This window comes from Solea senegalensis, linkage group LG13 (assembly GCF_019176455.1).
Source record: "Solea senegalensis isolate Sse05_10M linkage group LG13, IFAPA_SoseM_1, whole genome shotgun sequence".
Lineage (NCBI taxonomy): Eukaryota > Metazoa > Chordata > Actinopteri > Pleuronectiformes > Soleidae > Solea > Solea senegalensis.
Window position 1 is genome coordinate 14,811,704 of NC_058033.1, and position 23,494 is coordinate 14,835,197.

The 23,494-nt window shown below is 39.4% G+C and overlaps 1 protein-coding gene across 2 annotated transcripts in view; it reads right to left on the reverse strand.

Annotated features, from left to right (window-relative positions):
• Window positions 1–23,494, reverse strand: part of gabra3 (gamma-aminobutyric acid type A receptor subunit alpha3) — a 90,071-nt gene that overhangs the window by 56,412 nt on the left and 10,165 nt on the right. For both annotated transcript variants that reach the window (XM_044042343.1, XM_044042342.1), the window contains exon 3: window positions 15,597–15,700. In XM_044042343.1, coding sequence (XP_043898278.1) covers window positions 15,597–15,700 — 104 coding nt within the window. The remainder of the gene's footprint in view (window positions 1–15,596; window positions 15,701–23,494) is intronic.

Here is a 23,494-nt window from a genome sequence, read left to right on the forward strand (position 1 = left end):
GTCCACATTCCCTCAAATGACTGATGAATGATGCCAAGATAGTTTATATATAATACATGATCAGCAAGGACGTCTAAACCAACTATCAGATATCATCTGTCTTAACCCTTTCAACATCTCTAAGTGTACCCCCAAAAAATGAAATAAACAACAGCTGAGTAGATGAAAAGGAAGGTCTCAAAGGTTTGATAAAATTTGTCAATTTGGACTATACGTTAACAAATACATCCCGTCACATTCTAAGGGAATGGGTCATTTTCTCCATTATGTAAATTTGATGGACTACATTTATCCAGTCATCTTTCAAGGGGGGGGAAATGGCCTCAGCCATTTTTGAGTAGTTGCTTTTTTACATGCCACCAACAGAATTGTCATGAGGGTTCTATCTTTGGAACTCCTAAACAAAGGTTCTAATATATGATGGACAGTTTTCTGATAACATAAAACTGGGCAAGACCAGACAATGTGATAATGGTTGGCATTATTGGCCTGGCGTTTCCTCAAGCAGTCAGAATTAGAAGATTGGTGTCCCTTCTGACTAATTAGTCTTAATTGACATTCACTCAAATGACTCTTACATGCATGCAGGTTTTTATCTGCCCCAGCTCCATTCAGCATCAGGGAGAACATAACTCCCAGGTGAACTCACTCATTTCGTCTTTGTCTGCTTTATTTTTGCTAGTGATGGCAAATGTGCGCTCATCTTAACATTCACGTTTTCAGTAGTCCTCACTGTTTAAAACTTTGACATTGAGGACTGTCACTCATATATTCCATCACTGATTTAAACTCTATGCTTCAGTGCATGTTGCGCCCTCTGGAATGATGGATTCTCTGGAACACTGAATCATGTTGCTGCTGAGTGCTGGAAGCAAACACATTTGAATGCATGAGATTTGTCAGTTTCTTTTTTTGGGGGGGAAACGTATATTAAAAGTTGATGACTTTCTTAACGGCAGTAATAGTGGCACAAGGCCATTTATAATATAGAATATGTGACAACAAATAATACATTCCATCTCCCTCTCAACTAAATCCATTAATGAGTGGAGAAGACAAGGGGGAGGGAGGCATCTAATTAGCACATGCTTGATTGATTAATACTAAATTCCAAACTTGAACTCATTTGTTAACCTTCACAACATAAATAATCTTCCCGGCCAGATCCTCCCCCTTGCTTTGTCTCCATGTCCACCAGCAATTCTGATAATGTTATGCAGCATTACATTGTTCAGAATATTGTCTACCAGTGGATGCCTTGTATCTTTTAAAACCTTTTCAATACGACTGAATTGTCTTTGTTTGTCTCTTCCTTCCGAGTTCCACATGCCTGTTTTGAGCAGATAATGTGTACAGCAGAGGAGCTGGGGGAGGAAATTCAGTAACAGCGAACAGTCCAGTAGCTGAGGATGACGGCCTCATCCACAGTCGATCAGCCAGGGTAAATTTTCTAATATTTTCACTTCACTTTGGCTTCATTTAGAAGAATGATTTTCGGCTTTAGAATTTTTTTCATGAAATGTGAGACTTAATTTTATTTTATCTATATAAATCCCACATTTTAAATATAGCTTAAATGTACAGCAATAAACGTTCAGCATCATGTAAATAATGCTTCTGCTCCTTCTGTTTATAGCTATTGCAAAATCTGGCCCATGGAGAGGAAGCCAGCAACACATGCCAACGGTGCTATAGAAAAAAACAAAACAAAAAGTCAGACAATAAACAAGATAAAATACCCGTCAATATCAGTTGAGTGTCAGAGATGGAGAAATTGGAAAATGAAAAATTAAGAGTATTTTAATAGCCCGTGGATGTAACTCAGACAATTACTTTTCTAGCGTTGTTTAATCAGCCTGCTGTGGATTGAACTGCATCATTTCCTAAAAGTGTAGCTATGAATTGGTGAATCTGTGCCTTTCTCACAATTTAACTTCTTTCAAAACAACTGTATGGATTTCTATGAAATGTAGTGCAGATACCGACAGTGCTTCGGATGCTGCTATGTGGTTGCCATCTTTGGTTTTGAATTAAGGCTCAAGTGCATAACTTCTGTCATCCCCTCAACATGACTACATGAGCTCACACCATCCCTTGCTGATATTTGCTGCCGGTTACTTGATGTTTTCAGCAGGTGAATCTCAGTCTTATTTGGAATAAGACTGCTGTGTCTGTCTCCTATTGCTTTGCCAGCCCAATGCAGTTTTGCTTGTCTTGTCAGTCTTGACATGACAGGAATCACTTTTTTTTATATCACATACTCATTGTCCAATATAGTGACATGTGACGTGGCTTACTTTAAAACTTCCTCCCGGTAACTTCCTCTTGCTTCCCCTGCGGGGTTCCCCGACACATACCAGCTGGGCTGGTTGTTCTGGGTCGTCCCACAAGGTTTTTACCCAGTTGGCAGTGCCTGGAACACTTTCTAAGGCAGACACCTTGGGGATATATTTAGAAAATGCCCGAACCACCTTCACTGGACACAGTTTGTAATGTGTGTTTGCACTGCATGACAAGTTAGCTTATGTGTCTGCAGAGACCATCCCTTCGGAGCGTTGACTTTTACCCATAATATTTACTTCAGTGCACAAACTTCATAAGTTAAGTCTGCCCTCGTCGCCTCCACAGTTAAAACAGTTTCAACTTGGGGAAAACGATGTAAATAGTAGTTCCATGGGCAGCACATCCTCTCCAGCATCTGTTTAAGACTTCCACATAAAGCAAGAGGTAGAAGCCAATTTGGAGCCTCCTTGGCCCATTGATCACCATTGGAAACCAAAACTTGAAGACTTGTGTTTAACAAGCACAATCTGCTCAGACAATGGCACAAGAGGAGGAAAGTAAAATCAATTTGAAAATGTTAATTTCCAGCTGGTACTTTGAACAAGTCGCCCAGCACTATTGTTCTTTACTGTGTACTTGATGGTGTTGAGAAAAACAGGATGCTTTCAGCACTACAGATATGCACAGACATCTTGGTTGGTCACACAAAAGTGTGCTTACAGTGGTTTTCGCACAACTCTTCTCAGATAACATTTCAGAGAAGTCAGGATCATTTATTGTGGTGTTTAATTCACCAACATTGATCTGTCTTTTTAAGAGCTACTCTTTCTGTTCACTGCACACACACATTATGCCACCTCCTACACAGTCTAAATTCCCACGTCGTTTGCTGTAAAAAAGCCCCAGCCTTACTTGATCTGAGATTTTGCCAGTTTTCGTCTCTCGTTTTGTCCCCGATTTAATTCAGTGCCATGACAACCAAGGTCATAGGAAGCACAGAGAAATGTCTTTACACTGTCAGGCTGCAAACAGAAATCGTATCTTAGGCGTGAAAGATTCATACAAGTCAAATAAAATAGTAAATATAGTTTCAAAAATAATGAGACATTGGCAATTCAATTGCGAAAAACCACTCAATGAAGAGATATAAAGCACAGCTGTATGGCATCCATCCCAGATGTAACTGATTATCTCTGTCACAGAAGAAGAACATGTAACGTGATAACAAATTATGATGAACGTTGTAAGACATAAAGACATTTTCAAAGGTCAAACCATGTTTAAACCGTAAACGTCAACCAGGCACCAACCGATTGATACCAGCTGTCAATCACATAGGCGTCCACTCATGTGCTGTGCCTTATCAACTATTGGCCTTCAAATGGCAAAATCATTTACAAATTGTACATAATGTTCTATAAAAGAAGATCAGAAACCAACTCTTCAGGAAAATGTTTACTGATGTTATAAACCAAGTGATAAGTAGGCTCATTTTCTCATAGACTTCCATTCAAATGGATCTCTTTTTGAAACCAGTGGAGTCACCTTCTGGCACCTAGCTGCTAAACTACTACTAAAACTTTTCAGGAATGCAGAGTTATTTCAGTGCAAGAAGGGGGAGGACAACGATAATCCAATACATCAGAAAGGACAGTGCTGAGTTTATAGTAGCAGATGTACACATAAATTCAGGCTGTGAAGCCCATACAACACTTCCTGTAATTGCAAACCAGGGAGTGCGGTTGTGCATCTTTGTATATGGCCTACAGCAGCTTGATTTAGGGACACTGAAGCCACAGGTAAAGGGCACGTACAGCAGTGTCTTTATGGTTTTACAGCTGACATATGTATCCCCATCTGGCTGGGCAGCATGTGTCACAATGCTTTGTCCTCTGTGGCACAAAAGCTAAAAATACTGGAGCTCCAATTGCTCATTACTCACATCTTTGACAAGGGGTGTTATCCCTTCCATTGTTTTCCATCTCAGTAACACTCTCTCTGCTCATCTATGATTGTTTCTTTGAGGGGGTGTAAATTAACTAGGGACGTCCCAATCAGCTTTTCTGTTCTCAAACCCGATCGGAATCTTCTTATTACTGAGTATCAGCTGACACTGAGTCCTGATCGGATACTTATTTGTATACTCTACACACTACACTTGTTTGGTATTTTCCTCGATAAAAGAAATGCACTGTACACCATTTTTACAAAAAAAAGGCAAGATTTCTCTGTCAGCTTTCTGTACTGCTGCTGCTATGTAACTGCAGGTAATGTTGATAGAGAGAGAGAGAGAGAGAGAGAGAGAGAGAGGGCAGGGGATGTCACAGGCTGTCTGTTAGCTTCCAACGCTGTGTTTGTACATGTTGGTAAATTACAACCAAAATGTTAAAAGATATTGCTTCAAGTCACTTCTCAACATGTCTGTTTTGTCAGATGGTTTGATAGCCGAGTGCTTATATTCTGTAGAAACACTGACGAACGTCCTGGCTGTAAACTTGAGTGACAGCAATTGTGGAGCGTAACATATGTATATGTGTGCTGCAGAGACAACAGAGCGAACTTGAATGGATCCAAAGATGCATCGTATTAAAATATGACCAATTCTATCAAACACAGGCACACAGATAGTATGAAATAAACGTCACTACGAATCTGCCCAAACACGACCTAGGGTTGGCAGGAAAAGGTTCTGCAAAAATAAACAAGCCTCCAGAAGTCATACCACACTTTAAATCTACATAGATCATGCAAAAGCTGATATACTTTATTCCAGACCTGCAGTGAGGTTTCCACTTTTTGATAAATAATCCCTCATTCTAGAATACCAAAAGCATGCGAGCCATTGCCTGTGGGTTCCTGTCTCTCCGTATTCTATGCTCACTTAGGGCATCCATTGAGATCTTTGGTGATTTGGTAAAAATGTTCTCCTCGTCTCACATGTTTTGTCATGCCCCGGCACAACAGCTAACCACCAGGAGTACAGCCTGCTATCTATGTTGCTGGTTACATATGTCTATGGAATTGAACAGTGCCACTTCCTGTCAAAATGGTATTATTTTGGTCACAAGCATTGCATTATGGGATTGCATGCTCTACAAAGCCCTGTTGCAGTCTAGCTGTGCTTCATAAAAGGACCTGCTCCCTGTTAATAAGTAGCCAACAGTCCGTACTTGTGGAAAGCTCTGCAGCTTGTGCAAATGATCGTCGTGAGGTGATTTCCAATCCAAGATCAGTTAAAACATGTCTGGATTTTAATCCTATACTTAAGATTGGGATCAAAACACCACTAAAATAATATAACTACTGTATGTTTGTATAAAGTAAAATGGTGGTTTCTCCATTTGTCAAAAAAAAACATTATTTTGTCTTGAGATGGCTCTCGACAAAGGTTTAATCAGGACCGCCGTGTTGTGGTAATTACTCAGAGGTCCACAGGGGGCAACAGAGGTTCCACATTGGAGCTTTAATGCAATTTGTTTTTTTCAGTCACTTTAATTCATTACAGCAGCTCTAAATGTATACATTTGATGTGCTGCATTTTCTTTGAACTTCAATGAGTTTTTGCTCTTAGGCATGAAAACAGGCACATGGAAATGTTCCTAGTGTCACTTGAGAAAGCAGCATGTACCAGGTCTGGATTAATGAGGCAAAGAAAACCCAGGAATGAGGCCAAGTCGACTGTAAACCTGGATACAATGGCATATGAGCAATATTCCACACACCTGGGATACTGTCAGAGGCTTGAAGGCAAGATTGTAATCACTGCCTTGACTTCTGGAAATGCATCGATATGTCAACCTGGTAGCACACGTCACACCTCCACTTGTGAGGAGGTGGTGGAGCTGCGGAAACAAACAGGAATGGAATAAGGTCCATCACAGTGCAATCTAGCAGCTACACACTCACATTTAGTCTTTATTAGCAGGGAACATTAGCCTCCTATTTCACAAGATATTGCTTCTTTATAACAATCAATACTTTAGTGTTAAGAGCATATTAACACAACGGTCTAAGTGAATTACCCATTAGAAATTCTGAGCCTATACAGTGTGTGGAAACAAAACTATTCATCATGTCAACTTTTATGTTTAGAAGTCATATTATAAGTAATCAATAATACACAAGTCATTACACGTAGCTAATTACTGGACTGCACCCAATACGAGGACAAAGATGACACAATCTCCCATATTTCACGTCTCCTCCACAATCCGTCGTGCTCGGTAGACGAGTTAAATTGCCGACTGTCCCAAAGTCATCACAATAAGTCTTTTTTTCCTGTTAGTGTCAGAGATTTAAGATAATAGGCCATGAAAAAAATGTTACTGCCAGGGCTGTAACATTGTCAAGAGTTAGCGTTTGGAAAAATGAACACTCATTGAAGCAATAGCTCCAGACAGAAGCTTTGTTGAGGGTGACACAAAGCAGTGTCACTTTTTCCTCAGAGTCCGATCTATTAACATGTTCTTGAAAGTTTTCCGGTTAAAGAGAATTTGTTCCTTGAAGCAGCCTGCACATGCAGTTGCTATGCAACACATTGTTCTTGGAGACCTGACTTAACCTGCTGCTGCCCTGCTGAGCCTTAACACAGCAACCCCGTTAACCAAGCCTCATAACCGCGCATCATCAATCAGTCAGCCAAGTTGTAATATGTAACCATGTGATGACTTATGGGCTCGGCGATGTCCATGGTGCTGCATGTAACTACCCAGCTGTAAACAAAAGCAGCAACTCGATGACAGTTAAGGTAACAATTTTGTCACTAAAGGGAGCGTTTCCAAATCTCTTTGCTCTTTAAAGCTTGATTTATACTCCATTACACAATTGTATTGTTATATTTTGTTGCGCAGTGTGACTTGCAATTCATGTCTGCATGTAGGACGTTTTATAATCAACCGTCAGACCAAAACCTATTCTCTCTTTTGCTCTCTTCATTTGTTCATCAGCTCTTGTATAACTCCTCAGTTATATTCCAAATATCTTCCTCCCCAATGATATCAATAACTTCACCAAAACCATCCATTATAAAAAAACTAGAGCAGCAACTAAAGTCTTTGGTCCATTAAATGTCATAAAATGTTGACTTGTGTTTCCCAAAAATTGAAATGATGATTTGTTTATTCTACAAACCAACACATTTCAGTTTCAATGCTTTCTTTGTCAAACGGAGAAATGGGATTTAAGAACCTGAAAAATTAAAAACCTTGTTCTAATTATAAAAAAAACCCTCTAAAATAACTTAAATTAATAACCGATGAATTATTGCAGCCCTAATCAAAAGAAAAAAGAAGCACAGATAATGAGACAAATAAACAGTCTGACTTTGCCACTCAGGGTGATGCCATGTAAAGTGCAAACTGAGGGAGCAAGCTGATGCTTATGCAGAGACGACAAACTTTTCAGCACAGCATGAAATGAAAACAGAGCACAATAGTCTGAAGTATAATTCAGGGTTAAGACTCCATCGTTGCCCTGAATAATAGATTGGCACACGCGATTAGATTAGGTACGTTTTTGTGTCATTTTCTCTGTATTTTACCAAAGCATTAATTGTCCTCACAATATCCAGGAAACTGTGTGATGCAGACACAGGCAGTTGTATAAAAATATGGTTGTGAAGTCCTATTGACAATCTACGTTTATTTGTAACAGTAGAAACCACTTCTGAAACCTTTTGTAGGAATCTCTTGGTGTTTTACTCCTGCTGTGTGCTTCTTCCGCCTCACCATGGGAATGTCACCGCAGACAACAAAACACTACTATGCTAGAAAACCAACCAACCAAGTGTGGACCTTTTGGGAACTCATTTGGAAATGTAATGTTTGTCAGTCATTAAAAATGCTACACTAGATTTAAACACTAAGTCCAACCATCTGCTTAAACACATTTATCAAAAAACCATGGCCTTGCCACCTACAACAGAATGCTGCTGTCTGTGAGTGTAATATCAGTCTGAGGCACCATCTGACTGTTTGGGATTAAAGCTTCAGGTTTACTCCACACAACACAATCTGGTACGGAACTTTTGCCAAGGACAAAACACACAACACCAGGACTGATGTAAAGCTTATGCGTGTTTGCTACAGTGCAACATGGTAAATTTTAGCTGTATCTCAAAGCTTTCAACTGTTGGAATATGAAATATAATAACTATTTTTAAAAGGCTCATTCTGGAGTAATGACAAGCAACAATTCATACAATCAGGTGATTGTACACTTTTAAATAAAAAAGCAATGCATATTATATCTCCAATTTTTTACGACAAATGAATATACCTGCATTTTCGCAAGCGCACTTTGTATTATTGCAATTATTTGCGCCATCGGACAAAATTGCAACGGTTTCTGAAAACTAAGAAGTTGCAAGTCAAAACCAATATGTGGTCATAACAGTGATTTCACTACCACTGTTGCAGGAAACTGGTGAATCAGCATCTTTGTTGGCCTGTTTTTAGACATTAAGACAAAAACTCAAGCAAATGTTATTTTAAACATGTTTTATAATGTTCAACTTTCAAATTTAACACACATAATCTGCTGTTTGTGTACAACTACAGGGGTAACTTTGTGGTTTTTGTTATTTTAAATTGTTAATACACTAATTCAACATGCAGTGAATTGTGAATAACTGCCAGATATTGAAAGTTATTCTGGAAAAATGGGCAAAAGCACTTACTCATAGGACATTTGCTGACCCTTTTATGGTTAAAATAATAAAAAAAAAAGTCCAGACGGACATTTTGAGGCTTAGGTGTTAAAGGGGTTAAATGACAATTTAGAGACCAAACATCCCGTGTACGTTTTCCTTGAAATGATGTTCATTTCTTTATCTCTATCAAAAGAGAACCAGAACAAACCTTTTTCACAGCACAACGAAAGTCAGTCCGTGCAACTGTTATGAAGGTTTCACTAATGTGAAGTCTGTTTATGTGCAGCCTTGCTACAGACTCGGATTCATATTCAGAGGGAGTAGGGGGAGGATGTTGCTGATAATGAGGAATAAATACATAGACAATGCTCAGTGTACAGTGAATTGGGACCCTTTCCTTCAGGATAACCAACACGAAAAAACTACACAGGGATACCACTGGGGCTATCTAAGACAACAAATGAACACTTTTATCTCATAAATCCACAGAGTGGAAGCATCTCGATGCGTTAACCCAGCATTTGTGTATTTCTAGAAACGGAGTGGTGTGGTTGCAGCTGTGCAGACACCCTGTGGGAAATCCATTTATGTTTCAGCTTGATTCATGCCTGCTGGGTATGTCCACTAATGCTTACTTTGAAGATCATTGACCACATGCTAGCTGTATCAATAGGAGATTGAGTGGAACTCAAAAATAATTAGGCACAAATCAATGGAGATTTTTAAAAGATTTGGGTCGGTGGAGTAATGATGCATGCACATGACACTGTTGCTGCTTCTAACAGGATTTCTCCAGTTGTTTACTTTCTGTATAAACAGTCGATATTGACAGGAAGTCGAGGTGATTAGAAGACGGATCAATGAAACGTCAACATAATTAAAAAGTCAGTTTAAAATTTACATACAGACTTAATAGGTGAGGGACTCTGTGTCAGATATCCCACAGGCCACAGACGGGGGTTCAACACATCCACTTTGACCTTTTTATTCAAACTAGTGATGACTATAACAGACAGTAGCTGTACTTTGTCCATGTGTAAGGTTGATTTCAGTCCATGGTAACACTCACCAAATAAGATGGGGGACAAAATGTGAGATTGAATGCAGCCGTATTACAGATGTTGGCCACAGACTATGCCAGTTGAGTGTAGAGTTTGCAAATGATCTTGTGTTCAATTGTAATTTGAAGTTTATTCATAGTGAATAACTTGGAATCTTTTCACAGACTTGTTTTCTTTTCCATGGTTTTATCACAGGATTACTCCTCACCTCTCCACACAAGCTCTTCAGAGGCAGAGACACACGACCACAACCCTGAGCCTGGATTCAAGCAGCAGTCGTACAGACACTTTGTTTAATGACAGCATGGTCATCTGGGTGAAGGTGTTCATTACAAGCTGCTGTGTTTGGAAAATAAGGCATGAATATGCTGATCCAAGGGACACCAACACTGACTTCAGGCTGCACTGCCTCATGTCGAAAAACAAATAAAACTATTTTAGCCAGTAATTGTATTTGTTCATTATATTTTATATTGTTGGGGCTTTGTAATATGTAGAAATATGTATTCTTTACTATTTACTGATATTTTAACAACTGAATGCACAGCAAGCAGGTGTTACATCAGCAAATGTGACCACAAGAACATCCCACCCTCTAAACCTAGTCAAAGTCTGAAATTCCTTACCAAAGTAACGGGATTATATTTTACAGTACTCACAAGACCAAAACAACTATCTTGTGCCCTGAATAGCACCGGAAGTAGCAAGAACAAAATCTAAGTTCTTGCCTAAAACAAAACAAACTAGGCGGAATTATGATGGTCAGCACCGGATAGTAAAGTGAGCACGTACTTACTAAGCCAGATGACTTGCTCGATCAGACTTTTTGCTTCGTTTCTTGGCCTCTTCTGAAAGTATGCGCTTTGGTTTCATTGGCTCTGCCGTGGCATTTTCCTTGTTTACATGCTGTGTGCTGTAAAACATTGCACATGCGCACTTGGACCCAATGGTCCGTCCAGGATCAGAGGCTGAAGAAACAGCCAAAGTAGGAAAAATGCTGACGTTGTGGAAACGATGGAGCAATCATTCAACATATAAACAGTCACTATAACAGTAAGATAATTATGATGGATTTGCCCTGTATTACTTTTAGGTGCTGGAGGCATGATTTTAAATTTGTTTTGCATCATCGAGCAATAATTCCCTATAGGCTCTGTTTACAGCCTTAAAACTTTAATGATGTAACATCATGGGGGGTTTGACCACACAGCAGCACACAGACCACATAACTACACCTACTCTGCATACAGATCCACTTGGTGTAATCATTGGTACTCCAGCACATAAACCAGGCATGTCCAAAGTCCGGCCCACGGGCTAACCACAGCCCAGTTTCGGTTTTATAATGTATTATTTCTGGCCAGGGACAGACTGGGATCGGCCTTTGTAATATGTTGTCCCCATCAGCTTGTAAGGCGCTTTGAAACCAGAGTCCAATATTGGCAACACAGCCATACAGATACACATGCATTCCCAGGCAGAATAGTTTTTTGATCACTCCTTCATGGCTTCGATTTGGTTAAATTGCCACTTTAAAATGATCATTGTGACAATGAAAATAACATTATTATAAAACAGTGTATTTGCATGTAACTTTTACTGTATATTACATGTATATAAAAATGGATGTAAGGCCAGACTGAAAGTAGCAAAAACAAGTCCATTGGAATGTAAATCTATTGGAAAATTACCCAACTTCTCATCAGATTTACAGCATATACAACTTGTTAACATTTCCTTGACCAGTTAATGTCTCAATCATAAGTTTCAAGTTGTCTTTAACAGAATATAGTGTCAATTGTTCAACGCTAACATGGCACCAGCCAAATAACAATTCTGAAGGCTTCAAAACAGTAATTCAGATGCTTATGGGTGACTACTCCAGCACCAACAGCAACTTCCTGCACTGCAAAGAAAACCAAAAAAATAGCAGAGTCGAAAAGAGATGGACAATAACCAAAAAGAAAATGTCTGTCACTGTCAGCAGATTCAGAAATGGAGACATTTCCTTGGGTGATCTGTTGGGCATGAGATAAGCTTATCTAATGAGAGGAGCTCAACAAAGAGAGCTGTGGTCCCAAAATGTGAGAATTTTAATAAACCTGGAGCACAATAATGAACTCTAAATTAATCAAGAATTCTTCGTTGAATGATAATGTAGTATCTTCTACCCAATGAACCTTTGACTTTCCTTTCTTTCCACGCCAGCTCATTCAATCAGCAAAGTGGCTCAGCCATGAATGCATTACCCTTGTCTGGCCCTGTGACACATTAACCTTGACAACACTACAGAAACAGAATGCTATCTGCTCACCAGGTCACATCTCAAAGTGATGCCCTCTCTCTGCCAGGCTGTGAATAATTCATGCAAGCTGGGGTGAGGAAGCGAGGAGAGGCGGGGCAACTTAAGAGCTAATCCATTGACAGAGTGTACATATAGCACTCTCATGCTTATAGCTATTGATTATGTGCCATGTTGCCCGGCAGCTTGGCAAAAGATTACAAACAGAGTAGACAGCAAGATGGCAAGACTGTCCACACTTGTTAAGCGTGGGAAGAGGTGGGAGCCGGGAGGAAGGAGTGCCCAAGAAAAGGAAGACATCCACCGGACTAATGTAAACACAGTTTCCTCATTTACATGTAATACATGGATTCTTGGGAGTAATAGCTTAATCATGCCGCACCTTAGCAGGAAATGAGGACATTTTGTGACGAGCAGAATGACGGATCCTTATCCACAGGATTTTCCCGTTACACCTTAATCCATTACGAAATTCTCCTGCAAGGTTCGACTATAGTAAAGCCGATATAGAGCCTGCTGATCGTGTCAGTGGCCATCAGGGAGGTGGCACTTCTACGCTTAGATATTCTGGGAGCATGTGCAGGCTATACGTTTTTCATTTCTTGACTTCAGCAACTGAAATACTTGATGCACAAACACGCTCAGATGCAAACTGATTTACTGTTTCTAGGATTTAATGAGAGAAAACAAATTTATATAATGTAGACGTCAAATGAGCTCACGTGTAGCTTTTCTCCATCATGTTTCAAGCAGGCAGGCAAACGTTTATGAAAATCTTTATCATTCATAATGAATTGCGTTGACTGACCCCTGCTGGAAAGAGCACAATGATGTTTTTTTTTTTGTCCCTGAAGGTGTCAAGACATCATACATTTCCAGTATTAAGTGCCACTTTCATCACATCTAATGATTTTCTACATTTTCCCTGATTAACACTCTTAATACGAATGTCAATATTTCCATCGTTTATCTTTTTTTATGGCCTCGTTTGGAATAATCACACCAAGGTCAGGCCTGCAGTATATTTTAACAACGAATATATTAAATTACTATCAGGTTTTATTTTATTTTTTTTAAGTTGACAAGGTGACTCATGTCCCTCACGATGGAAAAACATACCTAATGACCATGGGATGGTTTAAAATCTCATGCATTTATACATTTTATGATAATGTAAAAAAAAAAGGTAATAAATAATACAAATGTGATAAATAATAGCTTTTACATTGAGTTAATTTAATTCAATTTGTTAACTTGTGTTGTTAGATTGTGGTGATGCTTAATCTCTCATACCAAAGTACATTTTTAGCTTGCAGGGTCATAGGAGATTGCTGGACTACTGCTGCTTTGTTTGGTAAGTTTGTGCCACATACTTAAACACAATGAAAGCATTTCAAACTCTGATGTGAAAAAGTAACATATTTGAACTTACTAATGATGGCAAGTGGATCAACAAACTCCTTTGTTTTTTAATGTTAAATCACTCTTTTCCTCTATGGACTTTGGTGCAGTTGGAGTGTGCGGTTTGCAAAGCAAAACAAACCTAATTTAACAGTTTGAAAAGGCTGTCTAACATTGAGATAAAGTGGGGGACATATTGTTGTGGATTTAAGCAGGCACATTTTGTGCTGGCTGATATGTTTTCAGTGAGAGCAAGCCTCCGTGTCACAGACTGATTCCCAGTGAATCAGTTATGACCATAGTCGTGTTTCCATTGAGTGGAACGGTTTGGTTTGTTACAGTAGGGTATTGCGTTTCCATTAGCAATAGTTCCAAAATAACTAGCCCCTACCATTAATTTTTTGGGCACCCGTCCCTTGGGGTACCAGAGTAAAATGTACGGTGGAGCAAGACCGGCTCCCTCCACGACAGTCAGCTGATTGGACAACAGCAAAAAAAGTCACTCCCTTGTCTGCTTGGTCAAGTTCAACGTCGTTGTTTGTTATCCTCGCACTGGTACGATGCCATGCCACGTATCTTGCTGACTTGGCCATTGTGCACAGCCCTCACCCCCCACCTACCAGGTACTATTCAAAGTCACAAGCCTGAACTAGGGCTTTACTATTCCAAAATGAAATAGAGCATTTGTGTCAGGACCGCATAGTACCAAACTGAAATATCCCTTTAATGTTTCCTTTCACTGGAACTAAGATGTCAAACCCAAACTATGAAAATCAAGGACTTGGACCAATAGTGTTCAGGATTAGTGTTTGTGAGCATGTCAGTCGCGAATGATTCAGATGAACTACATGCGAACAGTTAAGCACAGTACATACAGAATATTATACATACATCCTGGGTACACATTTACTTTTCTATTCAATATATGTAATTACACGTGCTGTGTGCTCCTTACAAGCAAGGAGAGCCAAGTGACGCCACGACAAAGCAAACTGAGCTAATCCCTGGCATACTGTTCTGATATCTTTCCTCAGTCTGCTCTCTCGCAGGTTTGGTGGGCCTTTCTTAGCATGCAGAACCTTAATGTGATTTCCCCAGCACCGTGTCTCATCCATGCCATAACATCGTACCTTGCTAACAAGGCAGCCTTTGCAATCGCTTGGTTTGAAACCATGAGGGGTGTGATTCAGACGACTGTTAGACGTGCTGGAGATTCTTTTTTTTCTGCTGATGCAAACACACAGACTGAAAAATGTGCACAGGATGCAGGAGGGAAAATGCTGTGAATGAAAGAATCATAGCTGGGTGGTGTGCTGCCCAATGCAAATTAAATCACTAGTCAGTGAAATGTACACTGGTGCAGAGGAGATGGGAGGATAAGCTCACTTTATGTTGTAATGAGACTTTATTTTTGGCCTAACGTAGGACAAGGTGGTGCAGGTTCTATTTTAATCCCTGTCGGGAAATATGAAAGTCACAGTGCTGTCAAGTCCAGGCAAGCCAAAACAAGGTCTATTGAGAGTACAGAAGAACACAAATCGATCATGTAGTTTACTTTATCAACCAATGCTAAAGCCATTTCAGCAACGTTACTTTATTCTCACAGACTGACATTCACAGGTGAGACTTCCTCACTGTTTGAACAAAAAAACACAAGTCGCTCTGTCTCTGCCTGCAATATAGATGAACTTTTGTCTCTAATGAGGCTGGTTAAATTACAACGTCTGCCGCAGCAGTGAGTCTGATTAGTTCAGATATAATACAAAACACATTGCAAGAACATCTAGAGCACAGCCGAGGCTGTAGGAATGGAACTTGTTGAGAGGAGGGAAGATAGCTCGTATCCAGCTGAGATGAAGAGATCGAGGGAGGTGGAGAGATGCTGTGATTTGTACAGTACCTGGTCTGATGGAAGAGGTTGAGGAGCAGGAGACAGATCCACAAGCCCAAGTCCAGCAATTTTGGCTTCCCAAGTGCAGCCATATCAGTATAAATAGGAGACTCCTGTCGAACAACAAAAAAGCTCGATAAGTGACAGGACAATACAGTAAATGATTTGTATTCATATAGCGCTTTTCTAGCCTTGATGACCACTCAAACCTGCTTTACACAACAGTTCTGGCATTTACCCTCATTCGCATCTACGTGCTGCGCATTTTCTATTTCATACCCATTCACACAGCCGTCAGGAACAACGTGGGGTTAAGTGTCTTATCCAAGGACACATCAGCATGTAGCGGAGTCGGAAATCGAACACACAGCCTTCAAGTTGAAAGACGACTCACTGTACCACTGAGCTACTGTCACTCCGTATAGTCAGTCAGTCTCTGCCACTTCATCTATTCATTATTCTGAGAGTGTTCCAGCATTTTTCCCCCATTTAGCCTCGAGTGTATGACCCTTGTTCTCTTTGACTCTGCTCTCTGGTTAGTAATTTTGGTACCTTTTCTTATTCTGACTGAATGCACTAAACCTTTTTTGCATCAGTAAACTACAACGTCTTTCTACAACCTGCTGCCCTGCTTCAGAGTCCACTTCCTGCCCCTGTCTCTCTCATGCACACATCACCTCGCTCTCCTGTCATTCCCTTTACTCTTTTACTACCACAACAAGCGAGTGTGTCCGTCAGCGTGGCCTACACAAAAGAACCTGTGCTGTCTAACTCAGTGAAGAGAATTTCCATTAAAATGTTGGTCATTCAAGTGCAGTGCTGCCACACATGGGAGGAATAGCATTAGGTTTATTAGTGGAGACACAGGAAATTGGTATGTAATGAGCAGATAAACACATATTGACATTTTATCATAATATCAGGTTATTTATTTCAAGAACCTCATTGTACAGAAAATTGCCTGATAGTAATCAATCTACAGGTGTGTCATGTCAATGTTATGTAAAATAAGGCACTCAAGAACATATAAAGAGCATTATATGTTTTTTTTCTATTTCAAAACAAACTGACAGAGTGCTTCTCACTGGTTTGGTCACGGTTTCCATATTTATTATTCTGTATTACAACAGAGAAAATGTGCAGCAAAGTAAATAAGCACAATAAAGTGGAGCATTAAACACTGCTGACTAGCCCGTAATGGATAAGAACATGTTGTTTATTAATGTTTTTAGCAAATAATATATTTACTGCACAAGCATTTTATTCAGTCAGGATTTTGCAATACACACACCCACTTCATCCACAGCTCAGAGTTAACTAGAGGCTCTCAACGCTTCATTTATATTCATCTCTTTGTGCATGAAGCCATTTCACCTTGTATAGAAAACTAGAGCTCATGGATAGTGCAGCTCCAAACACAGCTGTTCTCTCCCGCACGCAGACTTGTTTCATTTTCTGACAGTAATTAGCTCTGGCTCTAATATTTCCCGGTGGTCTGTTTGGGGCACAGTCACCTCTGAGTCTCCCGCAGCTGATCCAAAACAAACCCGGATAACATGGCTGGCAATGTAACTCATGTAATGTCAAAGACTCAAACAAGTATTGTCAATTAAGCAGAGAGAAATGAAGGGCTCTTTCTTACACCCGACACAAACCGGTGCCATTGCTAGTTTACAACCAAAGTTTCACTCCCAGCACCCATGTGTAGGTAGCAAATGCACTTCCATCAACAATTAACAATCAATTAACAACGAGCTATGAGGATTGGGTACCTTCCACTGTCGAAGTGACGATTTGTCCAATTACCATCGAGTGAACAAAACATATTCTGTGCCATTCCATAGAGAACAGTTGAAGCTGAGCTTCTTAATGTGGTGGCTGCCACAGGAATACAAAAATCACGCAAGACGATCCGTCATCAACAGCGTAACGTACTAGTGACACCATAGCTGAGACACAGGGAGGAAGATACAAAATCACAGAATGCATCATGTTCCTTAGCGCTCATGTGATCTTAACCCTTAGTGCTCCATGGTAAATTGTCAATAATACACAACTCCTTATATGGACATCCTGGGGGAGGGGGGGGTGTTTATAGGTCACACATTCAGGCTTTAAAAAAAAATGTTGTTTTTTTTTAATCTCATGTGTTGTTGAGTCAAAGTTCCGATTCATTTTAAATCACATTCTTAGTAGTGATAGAAAGTAGCAATAATTGGGCAGCAGTCATAAAAATATGAACAGTGACGTATTTCCACATTTCACAAATTCAATCCGATTTTAAACATTTTGAGTACTTTTTGCTCAGGTGTGTTTATATAGTTGTTGAAAATGAAAAATAAAAATGTTTCATCAGATTGCCTAGGTTGTGCGGATAAAAAGATATAAGACACTGTATATTGCACATTCTTTTAGCCTCTGTATATACTGTACGTTTTAACATGGTAATGGAAAAAAGCAGCGGAAATGCTCTGTGTTCTGAGGCTTAAAGTAAGAACACCTGCATAAAACAAATCTAAGCATAGTCAAATCGATAAGGTACAAATCATGACGGCTACAGTGCACATACAGAACAGTATGATTGAAAGATTGGTATCTACAGTTATCGCCCAGGAAAGGGCTGGAAAGAACATCTATGAGATGTGATGATTTTTCCTTTCAGCAGTCATGTGATTTTGAAACAGTGATGGAAGTGGTTTCAATTAATCAATCCGTCAGTCAAACTTTATTTATATAGCACCTTTCATGCAAAGGTGCAGCACAAAATGCTAAAAAAGAGCTTTTAGCCATGACAAATTTCCCTAAGGAAATACAATGACGTATATCTGTTATTATTTGAAGCTATGCATTAAAATGTAATAAAGCAGTAATAAAACAAATGATAAGAAGTATCTTAATATAAATAAAAAAAAGCTTGTGTGTTTGACCAGTTTACTCATTCATAAACTAAGGGTTTCATACATACACAATAATTAAATAACACTAAAATCACCCCAAACCTTAAGGAACTGACTACCTATAAAGCTGTAACACAAACATTAGGCAGTGGAACGGTTTCCTTGTGTTAAATATCTGCACTCTCTAAATGTTGCATATTTGTAGCACTGTAATTGTAGTAAATACTATAAGGCAGCGGCAGTCTGGCGATTTACGGAGAGATTAAATGACCCCCCCTCATTAAAAATACATGCACGCAAAAATGGGCATGAGTGCTATTGCATGAAGCCAAGAAAAAAGAAAACCAGCAAGATGAGAGAGAGAGGAGGCCAAACAATCCACAGACGACTGAGGAACACTTGAGTGCACTCGTGTGTAGCAGCTGTGTCATACTTGAAAGGCTTTTATTGTGCTGTTGTGAGATTCGTCCCTGCTTTATTGTCGCCATCGAGAGAAAAGATCAAACAAGCACTCTTCTCTGGGATCTACTGTTCTCTCCATGTTATTGCAAAACACTGATCATTGCATGAGGAATAAACACGTGTAGGGAAAAAAAAAAAAGATAATAAAAAGTTGCAGTAATTTTGCCACAGTCTGTGACCGTTCACGTATGCCATGCTTCTCTGAGCTGCACTGAGATTAAAACACTTATCGGGAGCCATCTCGATATTGACTGTAGCTGAGCACCAAGTTAAATGAAAAACCATACATCATGATTCTGGCAGTGAGACTTTGGAGAAGAAAATACCTCGAAAATTTGCTGGTTATTTGAAAATTCCTTGTGTGATGCCATGGGGCTGCAGATTTCTTTGCAACCTCGTTTAAAATAATAATAACATGATGCTTGTGTCCGAGAGGACGGTTGTTTGCCTATGTGTGGCCCTGTGATGGACTGGAAACCTGTGCAGGGTGTGACCCCGCCTTTTCACCCCATGTCAGCCGGGATTGGCACCTGCATCCTCCGCGACCCTCATGTGGAGGATGAAGCGGTAGAAGAGGGAGTGAGTCATAACATGATGCTTCTACTATAGGGTTGGGATATAATATGTATATGAAATATAGGTCTGTGGTCCTGCAAGACAACACAAAATTGCTTCACGGCACTAGCCAGGTACCGGCTAGGCAGCAATAGCGTTATTTTACAGAGAAAACTGTTGTCGGGGGAAGCGAGTTAGAGGAAACGACTGTCTGACCCAGTGAGTGGCCACACACAAGTAAACATCAGACCAGCTTTTTTCGGATACTGAGAATTAAAAACCAACATATTGGTGGTGGTGCTGGTTCCAAGGCATAAGCAAATCGAGACGGTTGTATAAGGAAGGACAACTACATAAAAATCTATGCTAAATCAACAATGCAGGGAAAGAACATCCACTGTGGCCACCAGTGGAGCAATCAAGGGGAGAAAGTAACTAGAGTGTTTATTCAACACATCTGTTTGAGTGAGTTTACGGTTTAGTTAAAAAGTTTTTGTTAGAGACTGAGATGGTAAGAATAGGAAAGGAATAAAAAGGAACAGTGTTGCCAAAAAAAAAAAAAATCAACAAGCAACAAATCTAGCGACTTTGTGGAGTTAAATTCTGGAATCTGTGGTGGTCAATTTACCAAATGATGACTCATTCTCCCTGAACCACTCTTTCACAGCTTGAGGAATCCTGACATTTTGATCTTGGTATATGCCCAGAAAAACATGGTTAAGTATACTTAGGTTTAGTTAGCTGACCTAAATTTGTAGGGGAAATTTTTAGGGCACATAACATTGCTAAACTTGACCAGCCATAACACTGGCCTCAATCAATACCAGCCTTTCCTTCTGTTTGTGCGTCACATTTACCCACTGTGTATTCCTGCTGCAGTCGACAATGGTCTGATAAAGAGGAAGAAATCGGACTCAAAAAAGCCTCAAGGTAAAAACATATACCCAATTCCTCTTATTGTTAAAAGTGAGTTGGCTGTTGATTGCAGTCCCACATGTATGGTTCTGAAGATTTCTCACAAAGGGCTGCTTTACCAATAATGTATGAAACATGTTCACAATTTCAATCAATGGACTTACAAGGAAGTTGACAAGAATTAATGGTCGTTGTCGTCCTGGATTGTAAATCCAAGATGCATGAGGTGTAATTGACGTACAGATGTTTACAGTTTACTGAGTCCATCTGGCCATAAATGAAGCATCTATCCATGTATACACAATCATTTCCCTGTTTAACTAGACCTGGAATTCTCTACCAAAACACTACAATGTTCAGATTTCTCTTCCTGCACTCACCCAAACACCCTCCAACAGTTAATTGAGTCACCACTTTAAGAGCCAAATTTTACTTCCGTGATTTCTGCCTCATCTCCCTTTGAACAGATGTCATGCTCAAGGGCAGACCAAGTTCCAGACTGTGCCAAATCTCACCAAGCTTGATAAATGCCGGGGAATGAAAAACTACAGCTCCGAGATCTATTCTTTCGTCTTTTTTTTTTTCATTTTATATTGCCATCAGGGTTTTCAGCTATATAATTTAGGAGATTCCTCCTGTGCATTTTGTAAACTGGCCACTTTGTTAAATTAATTAATTCTGGATTATTATCCAGTTATCTTAAAATCTTATGCTCCCCATAAAAGGTGCAGGATGCCGCCTGGAGATGGAGGGCATCGTTCCCTCGTTTTATAATGTCTGTCTGCAAATTGCATCACTAATTTCCTGACATATTGCCCAACCTCTTCAAGTCACCTCCAAATGGGGATCATCACTGCATCTGTGTCGTTTCTTAATTTGTTCATGTCCAGTGAGAACAAATCTTTTGGAATTACTTGGATTTTCCTTTGCCCCGCGGTTAACACGCTGCCGTTTCACCACTGGGAGTCATTATAGTTTTTAGTTGTTAACAGGGAAGATGAGTTCTCATTTATAAGACAAGGGCATGGATACTGGTAGACTCCATTAACTCATTCCGTAAACAAACAGAAACGTTTCAAAATGACTACAGAGGGAAAAAAAAAATAAAAAATGTAATTTCTCCCACTGCTCCCATCTACATTTTCTATAGCATCTCTATTCCACTCAGTTAATTCAGCTCATATTTCCTCAACACAAACACCAAATTAGAGCTATGGTGAATAATCATCAGGAAAGCTGCCTTAACTAGACGGCAGTCTTGCAAGTGCCAGAAAATCATTTCCATAAAAATATGACAAGCATCCAGTTGTTCAAATAACTGGCTGCTGGCCAGAGTCGACAGTTCTTACCAATACCTGTCATGCAAACCTGGGGTTCCTTAAACTCAGATTGAGCTTTGAACAGAGAACCAGAAGAACGGGAATAAAAAACATTTTTATTGTCAAATTAAAAATAGCTTTCCCAAGGTGACAGCAGACCTAAAGAACCCCCACCATATCCTGCTCTTCTCACATTTGTTTTCACTTCTGCTGTCGGAGTATTTTTCTTTTTACTGGGGGGAGAAAAAAGAAAAAGCATAAGTGCTGATTAATATAATCACTTTGGACAGAATTAAAAAGGCTGTAAAAAGCCTTTGATTTAAATTAGCAGAATAATCTGACAAGGGATTTGCTGCACAACACAGATAATAAATGTTAAAACAAGAAGTGTCAGTGCTAAAGAGATGTCAAACGCATGTCAGGTGTGGGTTGCTTTGTCTCTTGCTCAGTTTTTTTTTTAATCGTGTCGCTGTCAGTCATGACCCATTAAAATCCAAACTGTAATGAAGCTTCAAGGTACAAGAATAAAACACATCAGTGCGTTTAATGTGCCCACCAGAATGTCAAGGAAAAGCTAACATCTCAAAAAAGACCTCGTCATCCAATGCCGTAATTGTTATATTTAGGACACAGCTCTATAGTCGTATAATCCAAATGGCTGTTACTTAAAAATAGACCAAAAATCCTATCACGGCTGCATTGATATAACAGTCGAGCACCGAGCACTGAGCAGTTTATTATATAGACATATGGTTTACCAGGGCGTCAAAAGAGAACTCCTTTATTTAAAAAAATAATAAGGCTGACAGTCACCGACATGCAACACCTCACTGGGCACCAGCTTGAGACATGAACACTCCCTAGAGCTGTAAATATAGCAGCCAGCAGGGACACACACACAAAAGGCTTTTATCAATATAATAATCAATATCTTACTAATATGTTTGTCTTTGTTTCATTGTTAGATGGCCTTTCTCCCCACTCTTCTTTCACATATTTGAACATTGAAAAAGTGGTGGAGTCTCCTGCTGTGTTGCCTGCAGAGCTGAAACAATTAATCGATTACTAAATGAATCAACAACTATTTTGATAATCGATTCAAAGCTTTTTGCATGATTAAAATAAGATTTTTTTTTCTGGATAACAAAGAAATCATTGAAAGTTAGTCATTCTGGTTTGTGGACCAAACAAGACATTTGAGAGCATCATCATTTCCAAGTTTGACAAACACCGCTCAACATTTTATAAGGTTTTCTGATATTTTATGCATTAAACGATTAATCAAGAAAATAATCGACAGATTAATCGTTAGTTGCAGCTCTAGTTGCCTGGTAAGTTTGTGTCAGGTAAATCCCAGTTGACAATTTCAAACACTGTAGTCACATTTGAGCTAACCAGTGGATTAAGTAGTGAATTGACAACTCCTGTGTGCTGGTGATCACAGATATGGATTTTGTATGGACTTTGGTTGGGGAGAGTGAGCTCTTTACCGAATGGCACAAATTTTCCACTAGGCTAAGAACGACATCATAAATTCAACAATATAGATTACATAGACGTTTACTTTATTGGATTAATTCTAAAAGTAATGGATAAATCGTTTATTTATTTATTAGAAACAAAAAAATATGGAGCCCCAGACATAACACAAGAAAAAAAAAAAGTATTTGTGGTCACAAAATACTAATTTGTTTCCAGGAAATATGTAAAATATGTGCTCGAAATTCTAATTAGTTCCCACAAAATAGGTAAAACATGC